At 42.2% G+C, this 21568-nt stretch overlaps 1 protein-coding gene across 3 annotated transcripts in view; it reads left to right on the top strand.

The window, feature by feature from the left end:
• The window catches only part of Atl3 (atlastin GTPase 3), a 55677-nt gene extending 48623 nt beyond the window's left edge, over positions 1–7054 (top strand). For all 3 annotated transcript variants that reach the window (XM_052190760.1, XM_052190749.1, XM_052190743.1), the window contains exon 13: positions 1111–7054. In XM_052190760.1, coding sequence (XP_052046720.1) covers positions 1111–1197 — 87 coding nt within the window. In that variant the 3' untranslated portion in view covers positions 1198–7054. The remainder of the gene's footprint in view (positions 1–1110) is intronic.
• Positions 7055–21568: the final 14514 nt, after the last annotated feature.

Genomic DNA, 21568 nt, shown 5'->3' with positions numbered 1-21568 from the left:
TACATTTTGTATGTTATCCTTAGGTTAACATACAAAATGGGTTTGTTTATGGCATTTTCATACATACCTTTATTTATCTCTTCAAAAAAACATGTTTTTTGAGATTGTCATGATCTCTAAGGCTTTTTATTCTTAAAGTGTGTTGAATTGTATATGATATGTGAATGTGGATGTATGGGACCCAGATTACAGGATATGGAAGTCAGAGGACAATTCTGTAGAGTCAGTTTTCTTATTCACCTGTAGGTGGATTCTGGGGATTGAACTTACACCATTAGGGTTGAGCAGCAATGTTTACCCGATGAGCCATCTTGCTAGCCCATTTTTGTTTGAGATAGAGTCTCATGTTGCCCAGGCTGGTTTCATACTTCAGATATAGAGGAGGATGAACTTGAACTCTGGAACTCCTGATTCTGCTGTCTCAAAATAGCTTTTTTTTTTTTTTTTTTTTTTTGGTTTTTTGGATTTTGGTTTTTTTTCTCTGTCTGTATAGCCCTGGCTGTCCTGGAACTCACTCTGCAGATCAGGCTGGCCTCGAACTCAGAAATCCGCCTGCCTCTGCCTCCCAGAGTGCTGAGATTACAGGCGTGTGCCCGGCTTCTAAATAGCTTTTAAGTGCTATAAATGCTGGGTGTAGGAACATAGTATCTGCTACACTTAGATGAGCTCTAGTTTTCATATTATTTATTTTTTGAGACAGGGTCTTTTTGTAGTTTAGACTGGCCTGGGATTCACTGTGTAATACATTCATAATCTTTCTACCTTAGCCTCCTGAATGCTGAGACTGTAGGTATGTACCACTACAACTGGTCATTTTGTATGTTTGTAGGACTACTTTGTTTTTTTTTTCTGTAACATAAATAGATTAGTTAGATCAACAGTATGAAGGGGGGAGGGGAGCCTCCACCTCCTCAGCAGAGGAACAGATGTTCCGTTGACGCTTAGGAGTCAGCTGACACCTCCATTTCCTGTCAGCACGGTGTCTCAGTCCCTCTGCCTTCTCAGCATGCTGATGAGGAAAGCTATTTGGAAGTTATCTCCCAGGACTTAGTTTTTTCATGCTGTATTGTAATTTATTAACTAATACATTGACTAAATGGACTTTTGCAGGCTTCTTCTCATATTGGTAATTCTACTCAGTCTGCAGTAAGGGATGCTGTCGTTGGGAGACCACCTGCCGATAAAAAATCTCAATAGCATCTTAACGGGAAGATCCAACAAACGCCCAGTCAGCTTTTGGATTTCCGCCAGCACCATCACAGGCCCAAGGCCAGAGGAATGGCAGATCCGAGACCGTCCTGTAGATCTGAGACAGGGCACTGTAATAAATGAACTGACCTCTGCTGTGGTTTCCAGCTCCACTTGGCTTGGAAGCTGTTCTTTTTCTTGCTGTTACAGACTATTCTCTATTCTCTGCTTTTTGCACTTTAAGGGGTGGGGGTGGGGGCTAAAAGGAAAACAGAAATGCCGCTTTTAAGTTTTTGATGTGCCACATAGTGCCTTTTAAGACCAGTACGGCCCTCTGCAGCCACGAAGGCTAAGAATGGAGGACAACATCATGAAATGTGGTGGTTTTGGATCAAGTTCTCTCAGATTTTAGTTCTTTTGTACCTTTGAAGATTTGTCTTTTAAAAAGTTTACACAACTTGAAAAAGGCTCAGAATGAAAGCCCCACTGAAATGATGTTTTATTATACTTAAAAATTTTCCTCCTAGTACTGGTGATTGAACTATTGCCTGAGTATGCTAAGCAGCTGCACGGCCCTGCAACTGCCCCAGCATGCGGGACTGTGCTCACTCAGGGCGTGAAACTGCCCATTCTCGGGGCTGTGAGCGCTCCATCCTCCTCCTCTTCCTAAGTTCTTGAGTAGTTGGATACAGACTGGTGGTACCATCCTCGCTTCAAAAGCCTTATTTATATGAATTCTCTTTGCTATGCAGCGTGAAAGAAGTTCAATGACTTAATACTCTGTGTTTGATTGTAAGGTCTTATACCGAGTAGGCCGGCAGTTTATTGAACTTGCTTTTTAAATTTTTATTTCTATAGCTTCTTTCTAGAAAAGAGGCAAACTATTCTTAAAAAGTCAGCAGTTTATAGTAAAAGGAATGGGCTAGATACTTCATGGTAAAATTGGAGTTTGAATGAACCATGTAACCTCTGATAAGTCACCTTCAATTTGTGTCTTGGTGAGATTCACTGTACATTTATGTCAGTCACAAAAATAGTCATTTTCAACAGAAAAAAGGCATTACCAAATATTATTCCTTTTAATTAATGTTCACTTTCATTTTGCCTAGTGGTAATACCAAATGATCTGATCTAAAGTCCTTACCCAAACTGTGTGTGTGTGTCTCATGGTGTTGCCCTGACATTGACCAGGCTAGCCTTGAACTCAGAGATATTTGTGCCTCTGTGTACCCTTGTGCCTGTCCCCAAACTACTTTTTATTCTATATACTATCTAATGTTCATAATATCAAAGCTAGACTATTAATTTTATTTAGTAAACTTGCCTTTTTTTTCCCCTCCATTGAAGAAGGAAGTGCTCTTAGTCAAGCCAAACTATTTAAAATACCTTTTTAGCCAGGTGGCATTAGCATACACTTTTAGTCCTAGCACTTGGAAAGCAGAGGTAGGTAGATCATCTTTGTGAGTTTGAGGCCTGCCTGGTCTACAGAGTAAATTCCAGGATGGCCAGGGCTACCCAGAGTAACAGTCTCGAAAAACCAGAAAACAAATTCCCTTTCGATTCTTCTTTTGGCTAGACTAGCAGTTTTAAAATAATTGGCTTAGGAAGGACAATTGCTCAGACTCTAAAATTTATTTTTTTTTACATTTACCTTGATTATGTGATAAAGTTTTATCTATTGCTTTTTTCTTTGACTTGTAATAGTGAATTATTGTGGTCCTAAGCCTTCTTAAAACATGCCTAAAGGTTTAGAAGCCTTAATTTTTGAGATAATGTGAGATTTTGTTGCAGGAAGGAGATACGGGGTTTTGGCAAAGCCCAGTGTAAATTTTATGTACATGGAATATGAATGGAAGGTGGTATTGTATTTAATTTTTATCACAGCTTTCTTTTTAGTAATGGTTTTCCAGTCAAACATTTAATGAATTCTGAATTAATATTAAGCAGTTTACATATTTTCATACCATCTCATCCTGAAAATGTTAGTAATTTTTCCTTTTGCTGTGACATTTGGGAATAGTTCCAACTTGTTTTAAAAATACTCACTGCTCATGAGTGCTGGCTGACTGTAAGGGGCTGGAACTCAGTCCTGGTGTAGTGCAGTTTTCAGGTGAGCCCCATCTGAAAGCTTATATTGAGTTATGTACTCCTGATACTGAGATGAGGTCAGAGAGGGTTTTGGTTTTGGGGACAGGGTTTTGTTAATGTAATCTAGGTTGGCCTTTAACTTACTTTGTAGTTTAGATTGCTTTGAATTTGAGGTTCTGCTGCCTTAGACTCCCCAAGTGCTGAGCTTGTAGGTGTGTTTGTAGGTGTGTGTCCCCCTGCTGGCCTCTGGGTCTACTTCTTAATGGAGAGGAAGATGATTGGGGGGGGGGGGTGTTGCCATTGCTTTAGTTACATCTGTGTGTGTGTTTAAAGTGAGCGTTCCATTAGCTAACTTACTCTGCTCCTGGGGTATATAAAATTTTCTTTGAGGGTTATTAGGAGTTCTCCATGGCCTGTTTTCTAACTTTAGTTTTTTGGATTTGGCTTTTTCGAGATAGGGTTTTTCTGTATATCCCTGGCTGTCCTAGAACTCACTCTGTAGACCAGGCTGGCCTTGAACTCAGAAATCCTCCTGCCTGTGCCTCCCAGAGTGCTGGGATTACAGGTGTGCATCACCACGCCTGGCCTGTTTTCTAACTTTAAATTGTTGATTTTCTATCATAATTTTCAACACAGAATGCCTTTTTATGATTGGCTGGAAATAGTTCTGAGGAGGTTCATAATTGGCTGAAAGAGTCTGTTAACACCTCCAGCCTTTTCTTGTGGCTCAGGGACATGGTAAAGGAGTCAGATCAGTATTTCTATAGGTATTCTGTCAGGCAGTATTGCTTTGTGCACTCCTGACACCAAGTGTAGCATATTTATATGATCATAATGGAGATTTCAGAACATTAAAAATAACTCACTTTAGGAAAAGTTAGTTGTTGCCAAGATGTCTTTGTTTTGTTTGGGGTGCTGGGGCTACACTCACAGTGCTGTCTATGCCAGGCGTTTGCTTTATCCACGAGGTTTAACATTTGAGTGGGCCTCTTATTATCAAATGGATAAAATCACAACTTTAACTGATTCGTTCATTGAGAAGTCTCTCATGATTTATTACTTGCTGATAAATTTTGAGCATCCCTTTTGAAGAATACCAAAAAATCTGTCTCATAGATGCTTGTGACTTATTTCTGTCCTTCTTTCCTCCCTCTACCCCTTCTCCTTTTCTTTTTCTGTGCAGCTCCAGCCAGAGGTTTAAGTTTGACATCAGCTATATACTGGGGCAGGACTCTGAATATTTATACTTGATTCACTTCTTACTCATTAAGACAGACAAGCACTATATTTTCCTTGTAGTTTCTTTAGTAGGTCACACAGAGTGGTTGGTACCTGGGATATATAAATGAGACAAAAATTCAGTGGATTATATAAGCTCAGGCAAAAGGAAAAAAGATCCTCCCCCTGAAAAGTGTCATGGAAGTATCAAAAAGACCTGTTTTGTTTGTGTAGGTTTTTTGGAATGTAATTAAGTATGATTTGATTTTTTTCATCAGGTAGCCAACATCTCTATATTTTGCTACCTAGCAAGTGAAGCCAGTATGTTTTTTGTCAGGAATGAGACCATAGCAAGCCTCATTTAGCAAAGTGCAAAGTAGTCTTGCCTCATGTGGCCTGTTGTAGTGGCTACAGTTGTTTTTTCCAGGAGTTGTATTGTAGCTCCATCTTCGACACTGGTTCTCATCTGCCTTTTCATGCTTTAGACTAATTTGTAGGGTGTATTAAAAGAAAACGAGACTCTGCTTTGTAGCTAGGGATTGCTACAAAGGTTTTGTGCTGTGGCCCTGGATCATCATTATAAACATCAACAGGTGGTGGGTGGGTGGGGTGGGGATGAATGCTGGAGAATGAACTGATCACTAAACGGGAGTGCCTGGACAGGAAGTGCTCTTCATCATTTCTAGCAGCTTTCCCTGAGCTCTGCCATCAGCTCTGCTCCCCCCAGAGTTTGCTATGTTTAGACCCATCAGGGTATCCTAATTCAGACGATTGTCCAAGCTTTTAAAAGCTGTCATGGTGCCTTCTCTTAATGCCTGCCCTTGCACACTTAACAGGTAATTGGATTTTTTTTTTTTTTTTAATTTTTGATAGTGCCCTCACTCTGAAAAAGCCCCATTGGGCACTGTGACTTGAATTTCTACATCTTTTGTTGTTTTGTTTTAAGAAAGGATCTCAGTATGTAACCTTGTCTATTCTGGAACTCACTATATATATAGACCAGGCTGGCCTTAAGCTCACAGAGATCAACTTGTCTCTGAATCCTGAAATCTTTTACACACAGAAAACCCTAACATATTAATACCTAATGAACAAAAAGGATGGGATCATAACTATGAAAGTCATCACCTATGTACTCCATAACAGGAAGCAGAAAGCTTTCTTAAGGGAAAGAATTTCATGTGCCAGAACTGAAGTGTAATGTTCTGACAAAGGGAAGGTCACATTGGTGCCCAAACCAATGTGTTCAAAGTTCAGGTGATCAAATTGTTATGAATGTAAGCCTTACAAGAGTTAAATCTTAAACATATACAGTTTTCAATTTTATTTTAAAAATGATTTGTTATACTTTTTGCTAGGTCATTCATTGCCTTTGAATGGCTTTAAAACTATAATTTTCTTTAAAGCACAATGGGAATCAATGATGCTGTTCCTGTTTCACTTTCGGGTTGTACATTTTAATGGATTAAAGATCACACCACCATATCACCTGTGTTTGCTGTTATTGTTCTTTCTTGTGGAAGGACCTATAGAACAGAGCGTATTGGCCAGGGGAGTTGGTGTCCTGATCAGAGGTGGAACAGTGGCAAGGCAGCTCACTTTGCCCTCCACGTGACACTGAGCCTGGTTAGCAGTGAGCTGGTAAGGCTGTTCTCCAACTGCTTGAAAGCAGTGAGTAGTCAGGAGAGTTGTATCTTCCAGCTGTAGTCTCTCACAGTGGGGAGGATAGGGAGAACTCTACTGAAATATTTCCTTTCCACGGGTGACCCGGGAGGCAGTGGAGAAGTGGTACTGACTTTCTCCAGTCCTGGGAAAGGTTTGCGGGTTTTATTTTATTTTGTTAAGAGTCTCACTATGCAGCCTTGTCATTCACTATTGGCTGGTCTCAGAATGGAGTTCAGCCTGGCTTTGAACTCATAGCAATCACCAGCCTCTGCCTTAAGAGAACTGGGGTTGGAGGAGTTTGCTACTATACTGGAGGTCTCTCTCTCTCTCTCTCTCTCTCTCTCTCTCTCTGTCTCTCTCTCTCTGTCTCTCTTTCTCTCTCCCCCCTTTTTACCTTGTTAGAACATGGTCATGGTGCATGGGGAACTGTGAAAGAGTCTCCAGTAAAACAGGCAGAACAACAGGTCAATTTTGTTCCCCTTGATTGTTTACAAATATGATTTCGTGCCTTTGTGACAAAAATTTGCAATCAACTTTTAAGTCATGTTTCTTTTTTGGATGTTGGAAGATAGCTGTAGAGCCCAATTTGGTGAAAGGACATGCTGAGTGCTCTCCTCAGTGTGCCCTGAATCTGGATATGGTCTTCTGTCTTGCTTTTGTGCTTTCCCAGATATAATCTATAGTATTCTCCAGGCAATGTGTTATAACTGTTTTGTCCTGAGAAAAGTTTTTAAATTGATCTGTTCTGGGAAAGGGCTGCTCTGTTAATATTTAGTATGTGCTTACTGGCATTTTATTACATTTTTTTCTGAACTCAACCTTTGGATCATTGCTTTCATTGTTACATTTGTGTATAAAATGCACTGAAACTAAAGTAAAGTTGTCTGCAGCATTAGATTGTAGTCCTCATTCTTTAAAGTCCTCAAATCCCAGGTCTCAGACATCTACATGGATTGACGAAGGTCAACAATTGCTCAGATTGTCCTCACACTAACTTTATCTGATGATACACTTGATTCTGCTTCCACCTGTCTTTTCTGGGATTATAGGACTAAGTTGTGCTATATCCAGTTTGTGTGGTATTGGAAATGTGAACAAATAGAAGAGTACTTGTAACAGGGTAAAACAGGTAGAGGTTCCTCCATCTTATATTATTGCTGAGACTATTTTGTAGGTTTAGCTAGATTTTGATCTTGGTGGAGAATCGGTGGGAAATAACTCAACTCTGTTCTAGGAACCAGAGGTCAAGATACCCTAACTAACTTAGCTTCTGTTAAACTGACTGCTTCTGTACTGTCCACCAGCTAACTTCTTATCTTAGCCTCTGTTATAGTGTCTGCTTGTGCAAAACATCCCTGTGTAGCTGTTGAGGGACACACCTGGATGTGCGTTTTGCCTTTAAAAACCCCTTGCTCTAAATGGTTGGGGCTACACTTGGGTCCCAAATATGTGAGTAGTCCCTACTGTCTGGAATAACAATTTCCAATTGTATAAGTGTTACAATTTAGATGGGAAAGGTCTCCTGGCAGTTTGGAGCTGAGGATTACAGCAAAGTCACTATATAACAAACCTCACAGAGATTTACTGGGAGAAGGGGGGGTGCAGGCAAGAGGGTGGCTGCCTCTGCTCTGGAGAAGCAGCAGACAACTGGGTAGAACACAGGGTTTATTTAGGGTTCTTGTGTGCCGGATGCAGAGCTTCCCAGGGTGGAGTGGAGGAGTCAGGTGGCCTGATCTTGGGGCAAACTCTGATAGGATTTTTTATTTCCTAGGCTGTGCCATTCTGCCTTGGGGCTAGGAACTGCATTTAGGGCCATCTGAGGATGGGGCCTGGCCACTTACACCTCAAGGGGCTGGGAACAGATGTAGGGCCTTTAGAGAAGTCTGGGAGGGTAGGCCTTAGTCTTTGGAGTTCTCAGCCAACCAGATGGGGGCTTGTGGGGGTTGTGGGGGAGGGTGTATGCTGAAGTTCGAAGGCCTGAAGGGGTTAGGCCCAGCCATCTGAGTAATCTAGGAACCTGGTGGCCAGAGGTCTCCAGGCATTCAGGCCTTGCTTACAAAGAGTCTGTGAGCATGGCAGGAACAGTCCTCCTGCTACCTGACTTGGCTTGAGTAGCCAACAAATGGCTATAAACTTTGTATGAGTGGTTTTCTGTGGTGGGCTTCTCATACATTTTGGAGAGCCCCAGCAAGATCTCCAGAGACTGAATCCTGGCTTTGGGACCTCAGGATCCCAAGAGCAGTGAAGAATGTGGCAGCTGCAGAGGACTCCAGCAGGAGTACAACCTATGCTGAGTGCTCTGGAGGCATCCTGACGTTGCTACCCAAGAGAAAATAAGGTAGCTAGAGCATCATCTGGTCTGACCATCTCCGGGGTGAGTGTGGTTTGTAGATGTCATTTGGTTAGTACACAAGAGGGGAGATCAGAGGCCATCATAGATGCTGTCTGGTACCCAAGTGAGATGTAAGGTATCACCTAGGAATGTGTAGTGGCCCCTCCTGTTTGTGTTTACTATTTGCCTCTGTGTTACCTGTGTCTCCTCGTGTTTGTCAGTTCTTATGGGTAGAGAAACATCTAAAATTGAAGCTCAAGAAGGAGGACTTAAGTGAGGGTGCTTTGGTTCCTCTAAGAAAGGGAACAAAATACTCACAGGAGCAATAATGGAGACAAAGTGTAGAGCAGAGACTGAAGTAAAGGCCACCCAGAGACTGCCCTACCTGGGGATTCATCCTATAAACAGTCACCAAACCCCGACACTATTATGGATGGCAAGAAGTGTATATACCAAAAGGAGCATGCCATGGTTGTCTCCGGAGGGGCCCTACCAGAGCCTTATAAATACAGAGGCAGATGCTAGCAACCAACTATTGGACTGGGCATGGGGTCCCCAATGGGAGAGCTGGAGGGTGGTTCAGAGGAGCTGAAGGGGTTTACAGCCCCATGGGAAGAACAATGATTTTGGCCACCCACATGCCCCAAGACTCCCAGGGACTGAACCATCAACCAAGGGGCACACATGGTTCCAGCCAAAAATGTGGCAGAAGGCCTTGTTGGGCATCAGTGGGAGGAATGGTCCTTGGTCAGGTAGAGGGGCCAACAAAGGCCCCAACAAAGGCCCCAACAACGGGAAATGGGGTGGGGTTTGGGGGGCATATACATGGAGGCAGGGGGAGGGAGGAGGGATTGGGGGTCTTAGGGGAGGGGGAAATCTGGAAACAAGGTAAATGATGATATTCAATAAAATAAGTAAAATTGAAGTGGGAATGAGCTATGGGAATGAGCTATCCTGAGACTGCAGCTACTGCTATTCTCAAGGTAGTACACAATTTTCTGCAGATGCATGGTGGGGGGGCAGTGCACACCCACCTGCACTGTGTTGCCCCCATCCTTGGGGGGACTGTGGTGACTGTTGGCTGCTGCTTATTACTATGGCAACGCTTGCAGCTCCTGAGTAGTAGTGACAACTGCCGGTTTCCCTGTAATAACAAATGACTTTCTCTGGTACAATACCCCACTCCTGCCAGGCAGTGGGGCGAATGCCTTTAATCCCAGCACTTGGGAGGCAGAGGCAGGCGGATTTCTGAGTTCGAGGCCAGCCTGGTCTACAGAGTGAGTTTCAGGACAGCCAGGACTACACAGAGAAACACTGTCTCAAAAAAACAAACAAACAAAAAAACCCAACAACAACAACAAAACAAAAAACAAAAACAAAAACAAAAAAAAACCCTAAAAAAACCCAACAAAAACCAAAAAAATCCCCTGCTTTGCTGGGCAGTGGTGGCGCACTGCCACGGACTGACCCAGCCGGGGGAGTCACGACCGAGGGAGAATCAGGGCTTTGGTACTCAGGAAAGCCACAGGTTCGGCGAATGACAAACAGAAACTAACACAGAGGCAGTTTGAATCTGAATGTATTTTGCTGTTCTCAAGCAAGGATTTTTATACATAAAATATTGGCATTACAATTCTAAAAAAATGTATCCAGTGAAGCAATTACAAAGAACAATTATAAGCATCTGGCACAAGAAGATACAAAATCAATCAGGTATGAATCTAGAAGATCACGTATGAAGCATCACATTTTTTGATCAGAATAAATTTATATAAAAATCACCTGTAGTTAATGACAAACTTTCAAGAGTTCAAAAGTTCTCAAGAACACTTAGCTATGGCCCCAAGGTCCTGATCACTTTAAGGAATTTTCATGAGTAATCCTATGTAACATCTAGTTTCTATCTCTTTAACACTCCTCAGAATTCACTTTAAAACTATACTTAAACAATGCTTTCCATACCGCAATGTCAGAGCCAACCTCATCTACACACATAGCCATACAAATTCATATGTTGTTGGGAGGTTATTTTAACAACGCATTATGATATAGTTATGTGACTGATAATGAAGCAAAGCATTGAATATCTAAGGAAGTCATAGCCAGTGACTATATTTCAAAGAGTGGACTTTCATTCAACTTTCTCGCTTGGATACTCTCCGCCCAGGCTATCAGGAACATGTCGTGAATATAGAGATAGAATAGGGGGAAACCAAAGCAGGCAAGCTGCTATGAGAACTTCGGCTCAAGATTATCCTCTGGCTAGAGAGTTCTACAACCGGTTCTAGGAGACCTCCTCCCGTAGGAGTCAACGCCTCAGCCTGTGGAACTTGTCACACAGAATCTACTGGAGTTGGTGTGGCAGTGCATGCCTTTAATCCCAGCACTTGGGAGGCAGAGGCAGGCAGATTTCTGAGTTCGAGGCCAGCCTGGTCTACAAAGTGAGTTCCAGGACAGCCAGGGCTACACAGAGAAACCCTGTCTTGAGAAAGCTAAAACAAAACAAAACAAAACAAAAACAAGACCCCACTCCTTGGCTTAAGAGCTATGCCATCTTATTGGCCCCCTATCCTTTTGGCTCAGCAGGTTGTCAAGAGAAACCCAAAACTGCTTGGTTCTCTCAGCTCTGCCCAAGGAAATTGGCCTTCCCCCATCTCTCACTCCAGAGCTCTTCCTTCTGGCTTGTTTAGTTGATGAACTGCTTGCAGTCCAGGGAACCTGGCCTTACTGTGTGGAAGTGGGGAGAAGCCTGGCCTCTCATTGTGGCAGGGGTTGTGGGGAGCCTTGCCATCTAAGCAGAGTGCACACAGAGAGGAGGAAATAGTTTCCTTCCTACTCCAAGCAGCTGGTTGTGCCAGAGGAAAGGGGAAGCAGTCCCCCCAGTTGCAGGTATTTGTGGGGGGGGGGTCATGAAAGTCCAACTTCCCCCTTGGTCATGCTTTATGTCCCCTTCTTTATTTTTTGTATAATTGGAAGATTGCAAACTCCCCCTTTCCTTCAGAGAAGCCTTTATCAATCTTTTCTAAGGTAAGAAGGCATTGGATACTTTTTCTCCAAATAATACAGGGAAGATTAAAATCAGCAGCTAATACCAACACTCCTCAAACTATTGCAAAAAATAGAATCATAAGGAACACTACCTAATTCATTGTATGAAGTCACAGCTACTCTATACATAAACCACACAAAGACCCAACAAAAAAAGAGAACTTCAGACCAATTTTGTTTATGAATATTGATGCAAAAATAATAAAATTCTAGCAAACCAAATCCAAGAGCACATCAAAACCATCATTCACTATGATGGGCTTCATCCCAGGGATGCAAGGTTGGTTCAATATACGAAAATCTATTAACATAATCCACTATATAAACTCAAAGGGAAAAATCACATGATCATCTCATTAGATGCTGAAACCGCATTTGGCAAAATACAAATCCCTTCATGTTGAAAGTATTAGAGAGATCAGGAATTTAAGGCCATACCTAAATATAATAAAAGCAATATACAACAAATCAGCAGCCAATATAAAGTTAAATGGAGAGATACTTGAAGCAATCCCACTAAAATGAGGGACAAGACAAGGATGCCCACTCTCCCTGTATCTATTCAATACAGTACTTGAAGTTCTAGCAAGGGCAACAAGACAACAAAAGGAGATCAGGGGAATACAAATTGGCAAAGAAGTCAAGGTATCACTATTTGCAGATGATATGATAGTTTACATAAGCAACCCCAGAAAGTTTACCAGAGAACAGCTGATAAACAATTTCAGCATAGTGGCTGGATATAAAATTAACTCAAACAAATCAGTAGCCTTTCTTTATACAAATGATAAACGGGCTGAGAAAGAAAACAGGGAAATAACACCCTTCACAATAGTCACAAATAATATAAAATATCTTGGGTTAACTAACCAAACAAGTGAAAGATCTGTATGACAAGAACTTCATGTCTCTCAAGAGAGAAATAGAAGACCTCAGAAAATGGAGAGATCTCTCACGCTCATGGATTGGTAGGATTAACCTAGTAAAAATGACCATCCTACCAAAAGTAATCTACAGATTCAATATAATCCCCATCAAAATTCCAATACAATTCTTCAAAGATATGGAAAGAGCAATTCTCAATTTCATATGACAAAACACCTCAGGATAGCATAAAAAATTCTTAACAATCAAAGAACTTTTGGGTGAATCACCATCCCCGACCTTAAGCTCTACTACAGAGCAATAGTGATAAACCCTGCATGGTATTGATACAGAGACAAACACATTGATCAATGGAATGGAATTAAAGACCCAGAAATAAACACTTATGGACACTTGATCTTTGATAAAGAAGCCAAAAATATTCAATGGAATTAAGAAAGCATCTTCAATAAATGGTGCTGGTCTAACTGGCAGTATGTAGAAAAATGAAAATAGGTTCATATTGTCACCTTGCACAAAGCTCAAATCCAAGTGGATCAAGGACCTCAACATAAAATCAGAAACACTGAATCTAATAGAAGAGAAAGTGGGAAAGAGCCTTGAATTTATTGGTATGGGAGCTGAGGGATTTCCTAAACAACTCCAGTGGCTTAGGCTCTAAGATCAAGAATTGATTATTAGGACCTCATGAAATTGAAAAACTTCTATAAGGTAAAGGACATAATCAATAGGACAAATTGGCAACCTATAGATTGGGAAAAAAAACTTCACTAACCCCACATCTGATAGAGGGCTAATATCCAAAATATCTAAAGAACTCAAGAAGCTAACCTCCAAAAAATGAAACAACCCAATAAAAAAATGGGGGTATAGAACCAAGCAGAGAATTTACAACAGAGGAATCTTGAATGGCTGAGAAGCACATAAAGAAATGTTCAAAATCCTTAGTGATCAGGGAAATGCAAATCAAAACAACCCTGAGATTCCATCTTACACCAATCAGAATGTCTAAGATCAAAAACTCAGGTGACAGCACATTGATGAGAATGTGAAGAGGAACACTCCTCCACTGCTGGTGGGATTGCAAGCTGTACAACCACTCTGGAAATCAATCTGGAGGTTCCTCAGAAAATTGAAAATAGATCTACCAGAAGACCCAACTATACCATTCTTGGGCATATTCCCCAAAGATGTCCCAGCATGACATACAACATGCTCCACTATGTTCATAGTGACATTATTTGTGATAGCCAGAAGCTGGAAACAACCCAAATGTCCCACAATGGAAGAATGGATATAGAAAATGTGGCTCATTTACACAATGGAATACGATTCAGCTATTAAGAATGAGGACATCATGAATTTTTCAGGCAAATGGGTGGGACTAGAAAATATCCTGAGTGAGGTAACTCTGACCTAAAAGGACATGCCTGGCCTGTACTCACTAATAAATGGATATTAGCCAAAATTTACAAAACACTCAGGATAACAGTCCACAGAACTCAAGATTAACCAGCTAAAGGGCCCAAGTGAAGATGCTTCAATCCTACTTAGGAGGGAGAAGAAGGTAATCATGGGGCGGGGAAGAGGGAGGGAGGAACCTGGGTGGGAGACAGGATGGGCAGGGGAAAGGGAGAACATGATCAGGTATTGGGGGAGGGGCAGGATTGAAGCCCTGAGGATCAGTAGAACAAATAGAAACAGGCAACCTTTGGAGGTGGGAGGTGGAGGAACCCTCCAGAATATTCCAGTGACCTGGGAGGTGAGGGACTCTCAGGACTCTCAGTTGGGTATCTAAGAGGGACCTTAGATACCCAACAGTGGAGAGAGGGAACTTGTAGAGCCCACCACCAGAAGAAAGACAGGGCATCAAGTGGGGGAATGGGTTGCCCTCCCACAGTTAAAAACTCTGACCCAGACTTGTTCCTGCCTAAAAGAACTGCAGAGCCAAAAATGGAGAAGAGACTGAAGGAAAGGAGGTCCAGTGACTTGTCCAACTTGGGATCCATCTCAAAGAGAGGCTCCAAGGCCTGACACTATTGCTGATACTGTGATGTGCTTACAGACAGGAGCCTAACATGGCTGCCCTCTGAGAGGCTCAACAAGCAGCTGACTGAGACAAAGATACTTACACTCAACTAATGGACTGAATTTGGTGATTTCTGTGGTTGAATTAGGGAAAGGCTGGAAGAAGTTGAAGAGGGTGACCCCATAGGAAGACCAGCAGTCTCAACTAACCTAGACCCCTGAGATCTCTCAGTCACTGAGCCAACAACCAGTCAGCACACATGAGCTGGTCTGAGCCCCCATCCCACCCCACCCCCACCTCTGACATATACAGCAGAGGACTGCCTGGTTTGCTCTCAATGAGAGAAGATGTACCTAACCCTCAAGAGACTTGAGACCTCAGAGTGGGGAGGCCTGATGGGATAGGTGTGGGTGGTGCGGACATCCTTTTGAAGATAGGAGAGGAGAAATGAGATGAGGAAATATCTGAGGGTGGACTAGGAGAGTGATAACTAGTGGATGTAAGAAAAGCTTAAAAATAATTTAAACCCCCCCCCAAACAACAAAAACCTCACTAACACTGATGAAGTGTTGACATATTTGTTTAGCTATTTTATTGGGTTCTTTTATCTATCTTATATTAGTCTTCCATCCCTTATTCCACTCTAATCCCTTCCGACCTCCCAACAATAGGTAGAAGAGAAAGAAGTTTGGAAGTTCTGTTGATAGGGCCGTTGGGTTTTGTCTTAGGGTTTCCATTGCTGTGAAGAGACATTATGACCAAGGCAACTCTTATAAAGGACATTTAATTGGGGCTGGCTCACAGGTTCTGAGGTTTAGTCCACTATTATCAAGGTGGGAAGTATGGCAACATCCCGGCAGATGTGGGGTTGGAGGAGCCAAAAGTTCTATATCTTGATTCCAGGCAGCTAGGAGGAGAGTCTCAAAGCTCACTCCCACAGTGGCACACTTCCTCCAACACACCTACTCCAACAAAGCCATACCTAATAGTGGCACTCCCTGGGCCAAGCATATTCAAACCACTACAGTTTCCTACAGGCAAGTCTATTCTTGGTCATCAGAATATCAAGAAATTCAGCAGTCCAGCAAATGTAATGGCTGCAGCCAGCAGCAGTGGGGCAGGGCAGGGGCAACAGCAACTGCCATAGAGCCTCTTGGGGCTTTCCCGTTTATATTCTCTCCAGAGTGACCAGAATTAAACTATCTGCATCTGGAAAAATCATACTCCTAGAGCACAAGACAATCATAGTTTATAGCTGTGGACAAACTGAAGCAGCCCCATACCCCACACCTGGTATTAAAACAACATATTCACCTAACAGCTGTGTTTTTAAAAAAAAAAACAAAAACTCTCACTAAAATGAAACTCTGAATGCAGATGTTGGAATTAAGATAAAAATATTCACAAAGCACTCTGCTCCAGCGAATAGATCATGTCATAACTTTGACCTCTTCAGAAGAATGTGGGCTGGCAACAGAAGGCCTTTTGGAAACCCACCAAACCCTGGGGTACAGAGTCGGAGCTAAAAAAGTTTAGGTGCACATCTTGCAGGTCGTATACCTAGGGTATATGGTATAACTTAGAGGATGGTAATCAAACACTTTCCCATGATTGTATATCAGCCATCCTGCCAATCACCACTCTCACATAAAAAAAAAAAAAACCAAGCAGGAATTTCTGGGGTCGGGGGCAGTTGGATACTGCTAGCTGTGGATAGAGATAGCTACACCCCCCTTTTTTAGCTACACCCTTCTTATTTATTTATTTTTTATTTTTTTACTGTTTATTCGGTTACAACAAATGATCAGAAATAGGAATCATCCACTATCTATATCACACATAAGATCCCATACAGGTCTGCCAGGCCTGCCAAGCCCTCTGGCATAAGGTAATAGTGAAATTGACCAGCTATTGATAGGAAGTGTACTAGAGGCTTCAGAATTCCATTAAAACCACCATGCTAACGCAAAGGTTTAAAGAAAGAATTGTCCATCACTTGGCAACAATCCAAGGAAATTGAGAGGCAAGGTCCTACTTGCTCATTATATAACCAAACTCCATTACCTACAGGAAGTAACCCTACAGGGGTCCTTCTAAGACAGCACTGGGAGGACACAGACTTTGCAATGGATTAAGGCTGAGTAGAGGGCCTTTGAGGCCTTGAAAAAGGCTCTGGCCCTGGTTCTCCAAGACATTACTAAGTAATTCCATGTGTACATAGGTGAGGCCAGAGGCATTGCCTAGGATGTCCTCATACAAACCCTGGGACCCTGGAAAAGACTGGTGTCATATCTGTCCAAGAGACTTGACCTGGTCATAGTTGGATGGCCAGCATGTATAAAGGCCATAGCTGCCACTGCTCTGCTGGTAAAGGAAGCTGACAAGTTAACCTTAGGGCTCAAACTGTTTCTGATAGCCACACACTCTGTTGAGGCCCTCTTGAGGGGCGCACCTGATACAATCAATTAGGCCTAATTTAATTGACGGATGGTGACACCAGGTGAGGTATTGTTCATGAAATGCTAGTGGTTTTATCCAAGATGGAATCAGGTGTACAGGGGCCATCGGTTTTTGACCAAAGTTAAGATCATCTGGGCAGCCTGTAAGAAGGGGGAGCTCAAGGAGCTGAGCTTTTATCTTTGAATTGAGCACCACTCTGGGGGAAGGACAAGGCTATCACCATGTATGCTGATAGCCAATACGCTTTTGTCACTGCTCATGTTCATGGGGCTCTAGATAGGGAAAGAGGGTTGCTAACTGTCTTAGATTTTTATTGCTGTGAAGAGACCAAGACCAAGGCAACTCTTACAAATGCAAACATTTTTTAGTGCCACGGAAGTGTTAGTGTTCAGAAAACAGACAGGAACTGATCTGATGTAACTCACAGCAGGGTCTTTATTCTATTCAAGCTAGTTCACTGCCCCCATGCACTACTGTCACACAGGATGGCTTTGGTGGTGGTGGAGCCCCAAATGTCTATTGGGACAAGACTTTCTAGTAAGCAGCAAGTGGTGGGGTGAGTGTGCAAACATCTAACTGGAAAGCTGCTGTAGCCTTTAACATAATTGGCTGGTGCTGGGAGTCATATACATTTAATTTCTGCTCCCCTCTGCATTGGTGGTCAATAGGCAGGGGGTGGGTTTGTAACCTGGGGGTGCAGGTTTGTTGTGGGAATAACCTGGAGATGCTAGTCTTATTGAGGTTGTAACCTGGAGGTGCTGGTCTTGTTGGGGATTAGCTTAGAGACTGGAGCTAGGCTCTGGTTTTGTTGGGAGGCAACTTGGAAACTAATGCTAGGTACCAGCCTGTTAGTTTACCTGAGTTCAAACTTAGGTCAGGTAGGTTTCTCTAAAATGGAGTCTGAATGTACAAAATTTGACTTCACAATTTAATTGGGGTTGGCTTGAAATTTCAGAAGTTTAGTCCATTATCATCATGGAGGGAAGCATGGCAGACATGGTGCTGGGGGAACCAAGAGTTCAGTATCTTAATCTGAAGCAGTCAAAAGGAGACAGTCTTCCACACTGGGCAGAGCTTGAGCATAGGAAACTTCAAAACCTGCCTCCACAGTGACATTCTTCCTCCAATAAGGCCACACTCACTCCAATGAGATCATGCATCCTAATAGTGCCCCAAGGACCAAGCATTCAAACACAGGGGCCTATGGGGGCTGTTTCTGTTCAAACCACCACACCACACTAACCTCAGCAGGAAGATAAATCAAAAATAGAGAAGTAATCTATTCCAAGAGATAGCCCTCTTGGAACCTATCTGATTACCTAAGAGAATGGCCATTGTCTATTGCAAAGGACACAAAAATGGAGACTAAATAGTTTCTGTTAAACTGCTGTCTTTGCATCCTGCTTATCTGCTAACTGCTTATCTTGGCTTCTGTTAAGCTTCCCCTGAAGCTACTGAATGATATAACAGAATATGGGTTTTACCTTTAAAACCAACAAAGGGGAGGTAGAACCTGTAGAGACCATATCCAATGGATAGGCGTGGTCCACAGTTGAAGAATGGGGCCACCCACCCACCTCATAAATATTAATTCAGAATCCCTCCTGTCAAAAAGGAAATGCAGGGACAAAGAGTAGAGCAGAAACTGAAGGGAAGGCCATCCAGAGACTACCCCACCTAGGGATCCATCCCATCTGCTGACACCAAACCCAGACACTATTGCTGATGCCAAGAAGTGCTTACTGACAGGAGCCTGGTATAGCTGTACCCTGAGGGGCTCTGCCAGATCCAGACCAATACAGGTGCAGATGTACACAGCCAAACATTGGACTGAGCATGGGGACCCCAATAGGGAAGTTAGGGCAAGGACTGTAGTAGCTGAAGGGGCTTGCAGTCTCATAGGAAGAACAACAATATCAACCAACCAGAGCCCCCAGAGCTCCTAGGGACTAAACCACCAACCAGAAAGTACATGGGGGCTACTCGTGGCTCCAGCTGGATGTGTAGCAGAGGTGTGCCTTATCTGGCATCACTGGGAGGGGAGCCCCTTGGTACTGTGGAGGCTTGATGACCCAGGATAGGGGAATGCTAGGCTGCTGGGGCAGGAGTGGGTGGGTAGGTGGGGGAGCACAGTCATAGAGACGGGGAGGGAGGAGGGGATGGGGGCTTGTGGAAGGAAAGCTGGAAAGGGGGATACAATTTGGAATGTAAATAAATAAAATAACCAATAAAAACAAAACCAAAAAAACCCCAACAACTACTTACCTTAAACATGAAGTGCTACACTTGAGTCCTAAATAACTGACTATAGTCCCAGCCGTTTGCAATAAAGACGTTCACTTCGCTGTATACTCTTTCTGAATGATCATCTCTGGTGGGTTCTCTTATAACACTCTACCAACAGAGCTAGGATTCTTTTGTATTTTTAAATGTATATGGGTGCTTGGTCTGCATGTCCATCTGCACACCAGAAGAGGACATTGGATCCAATTATAGACAGTTGTGAGCTGCCACATGGGTACATGGGTACTGGGAATTGAACTCAGAACCCCTGGAAGAACAGCCAATGCTCTTAACCTCTGAACCATGGCTTCTAGCCCAGAAAGACTTGTTTTATATTTTGAAGTCCTCAGGGTGGGGACTTCATTCTTCCTGCCTTTCATCCTTGATCAAGGATTGTGTCAGGCGAGTAAAAGGGCCTCACAGGTTAGCAAAGAAGGGGCAAACTCGGGTTGAAATTGGAATGTCCATGCAATTCTAAAAGTGATAATCTTTTCTCTATCCCAGCTAACTCCCAGATAAATGAGACAGGGACTATAACATTTATTCAATAGGCTTCCTGGCACAGGAGCTGAGCAATTATTAATCCATCCTATTCTTCTAAACTAATCTGGCTACCTCCTAGGATACTTGCATTTTAGTTTTGTTCTGGCTCCCTCTGCTCCAAGTGGGTTCCCATGGTGTCTGCTGGACCCTTTCCTTGTGGCAAACTCTCTCTCTCTCTCTCTCTCTCTCTCTCTCTCTCTCTCTCTCTCGATCAGAAACCCAGTCCTTTTCTCTCTTCTGCTCAGCTATTGGTTGATCAGCTTTTATTGACAAGTCAAAGAATAAATGGGAAACAATGTTTACACAGCATTCAGGCTCTGGAGATACTTAGAATAAGCATTACAATGCCATATCTGGATTGCAACCTGATAAGGGGCAGAGAAATCAGCATTTGAATAGTACAAGGAAAATCTTTACACAGTGCACAGTAATGTTATTCCCTTAATTCCCCATTTTAGTCAAATAAAAGACTTTCTTTTACAATATTGAGCTCAAACATTTTCCAAAATTATAGAAATGATGGAGACAGTTGGCTGTCCACACAGTCCCTCCAAATTGTCTCTATAACGTTGGAGCATCCATCTTCAGCTTCTGGCCCACTATATCTGACAGCTGTTTTTGTGAAGCAGGAATGTTTATGAAGGACTGTTTACCTTGACTTGACAAAGCTCAGCAGTTGATTTCCCTTCATCCATGTTTGTCTGTTTTGGATAACATTCTGTCTGCAGATGAAGCAAGGGCAGTCTTTTGCCCAGTGGTAGCTGGCCACATTTGAAGCAAACTCCATAAGGAGTTTCTTTGATGCTCATCTTTGACGAAGAATGGGCATGCTGCCAAGAGCAGACTTGTCTCATGATCAAAAGCCTTAAAGTAATAAAATATCTTTAAATGCCTTATTCTGTAAATCTCTGAGGTTTTCGAAGCACATCTATGTACAGTGTATCTGAATTGTTAATTACTAGCTATTTACTATCTGTTCAACTTTGAAAACATCTACAAAAGACCATATAAAGCTTATTTTTGTAAATAACTAGTACCTAGAAGATCACATGTTAGACTGACTGTAAATTTGTATTTTAAATTATTTTAAATAGCTTATAATAGCAGTTTTCAAGGACTAGAACTTTATATTACATTTTAAAATGAATTCCATGGGTACAATACCTTAATATGTTGGAGGAAAATATAATCTTAAATTTGTAATCAATATACAAGGATCTATATCAATGTAATCAAATATAACCTTAATTTGTATTAATATATAAAGATCTTTATATTAATATATAAAGATTTCATTCCTTTGGGTACCTTCTGGGTTATTCCCTGCAGGTAATGAAGTTTGGTTATAATAAACAAGTAGAACATTTTTAAATAATTTCCTTGTGCCGGGCAGTGGTGGCCAGTGGTAGTGCATGTCTTTAATCCTAGCACTTGGGAGGCAGAGGAGGCAGATTTCTGAGTTTGAGGCCAGCCTGGTCTACAGAGTGAGTTCTAGGACAGCCAGGGCTATGCAGAGAAACCATGTCTCGGAAAAAAAAAATCCTTGCTTGTTATCAAGTGATAGAAAAATTCCTTTTTGAATCTTTTGAACCTTTGAACCTTTTGAACATGATAACCATTATGTTATCATGATGTTTCTTATGAATTTCTGAGGCTTCTATAACATTTCCTATTAGTAGTTGATCAATTTTATCATTACTTTTTGCTAGATCTCCTTGTACAAAGCTAAAGTCCAAGTGGATCAAGGACCTCCACATAAAACCAGATACTCTTAATCTAATAATAGAAGAGAAAGTGGGGAAAAGCCTCGAACACATGGGTACAGAGGA

This window comes from Apodemus sylvaticus, chromosome 1, assembly GCF_947179515.1.
Source record: "Apodemus sylvaticus chromosome 1, mApoSyl1.1, whole genome shotgun sequence".
In the NCBI taxonomy this organism is placed as follows: Eukaryota; Metazoa; Chordata; class Mammalia; order Rodentia; family Muridae; genus Apodemus; species Apodemus sylvaticus.
The sequence above is the reverse complement of the archived record's forward strand: the minus strand, read 5'-3'. Positions and strand labels throughout refer to the sequence as shown.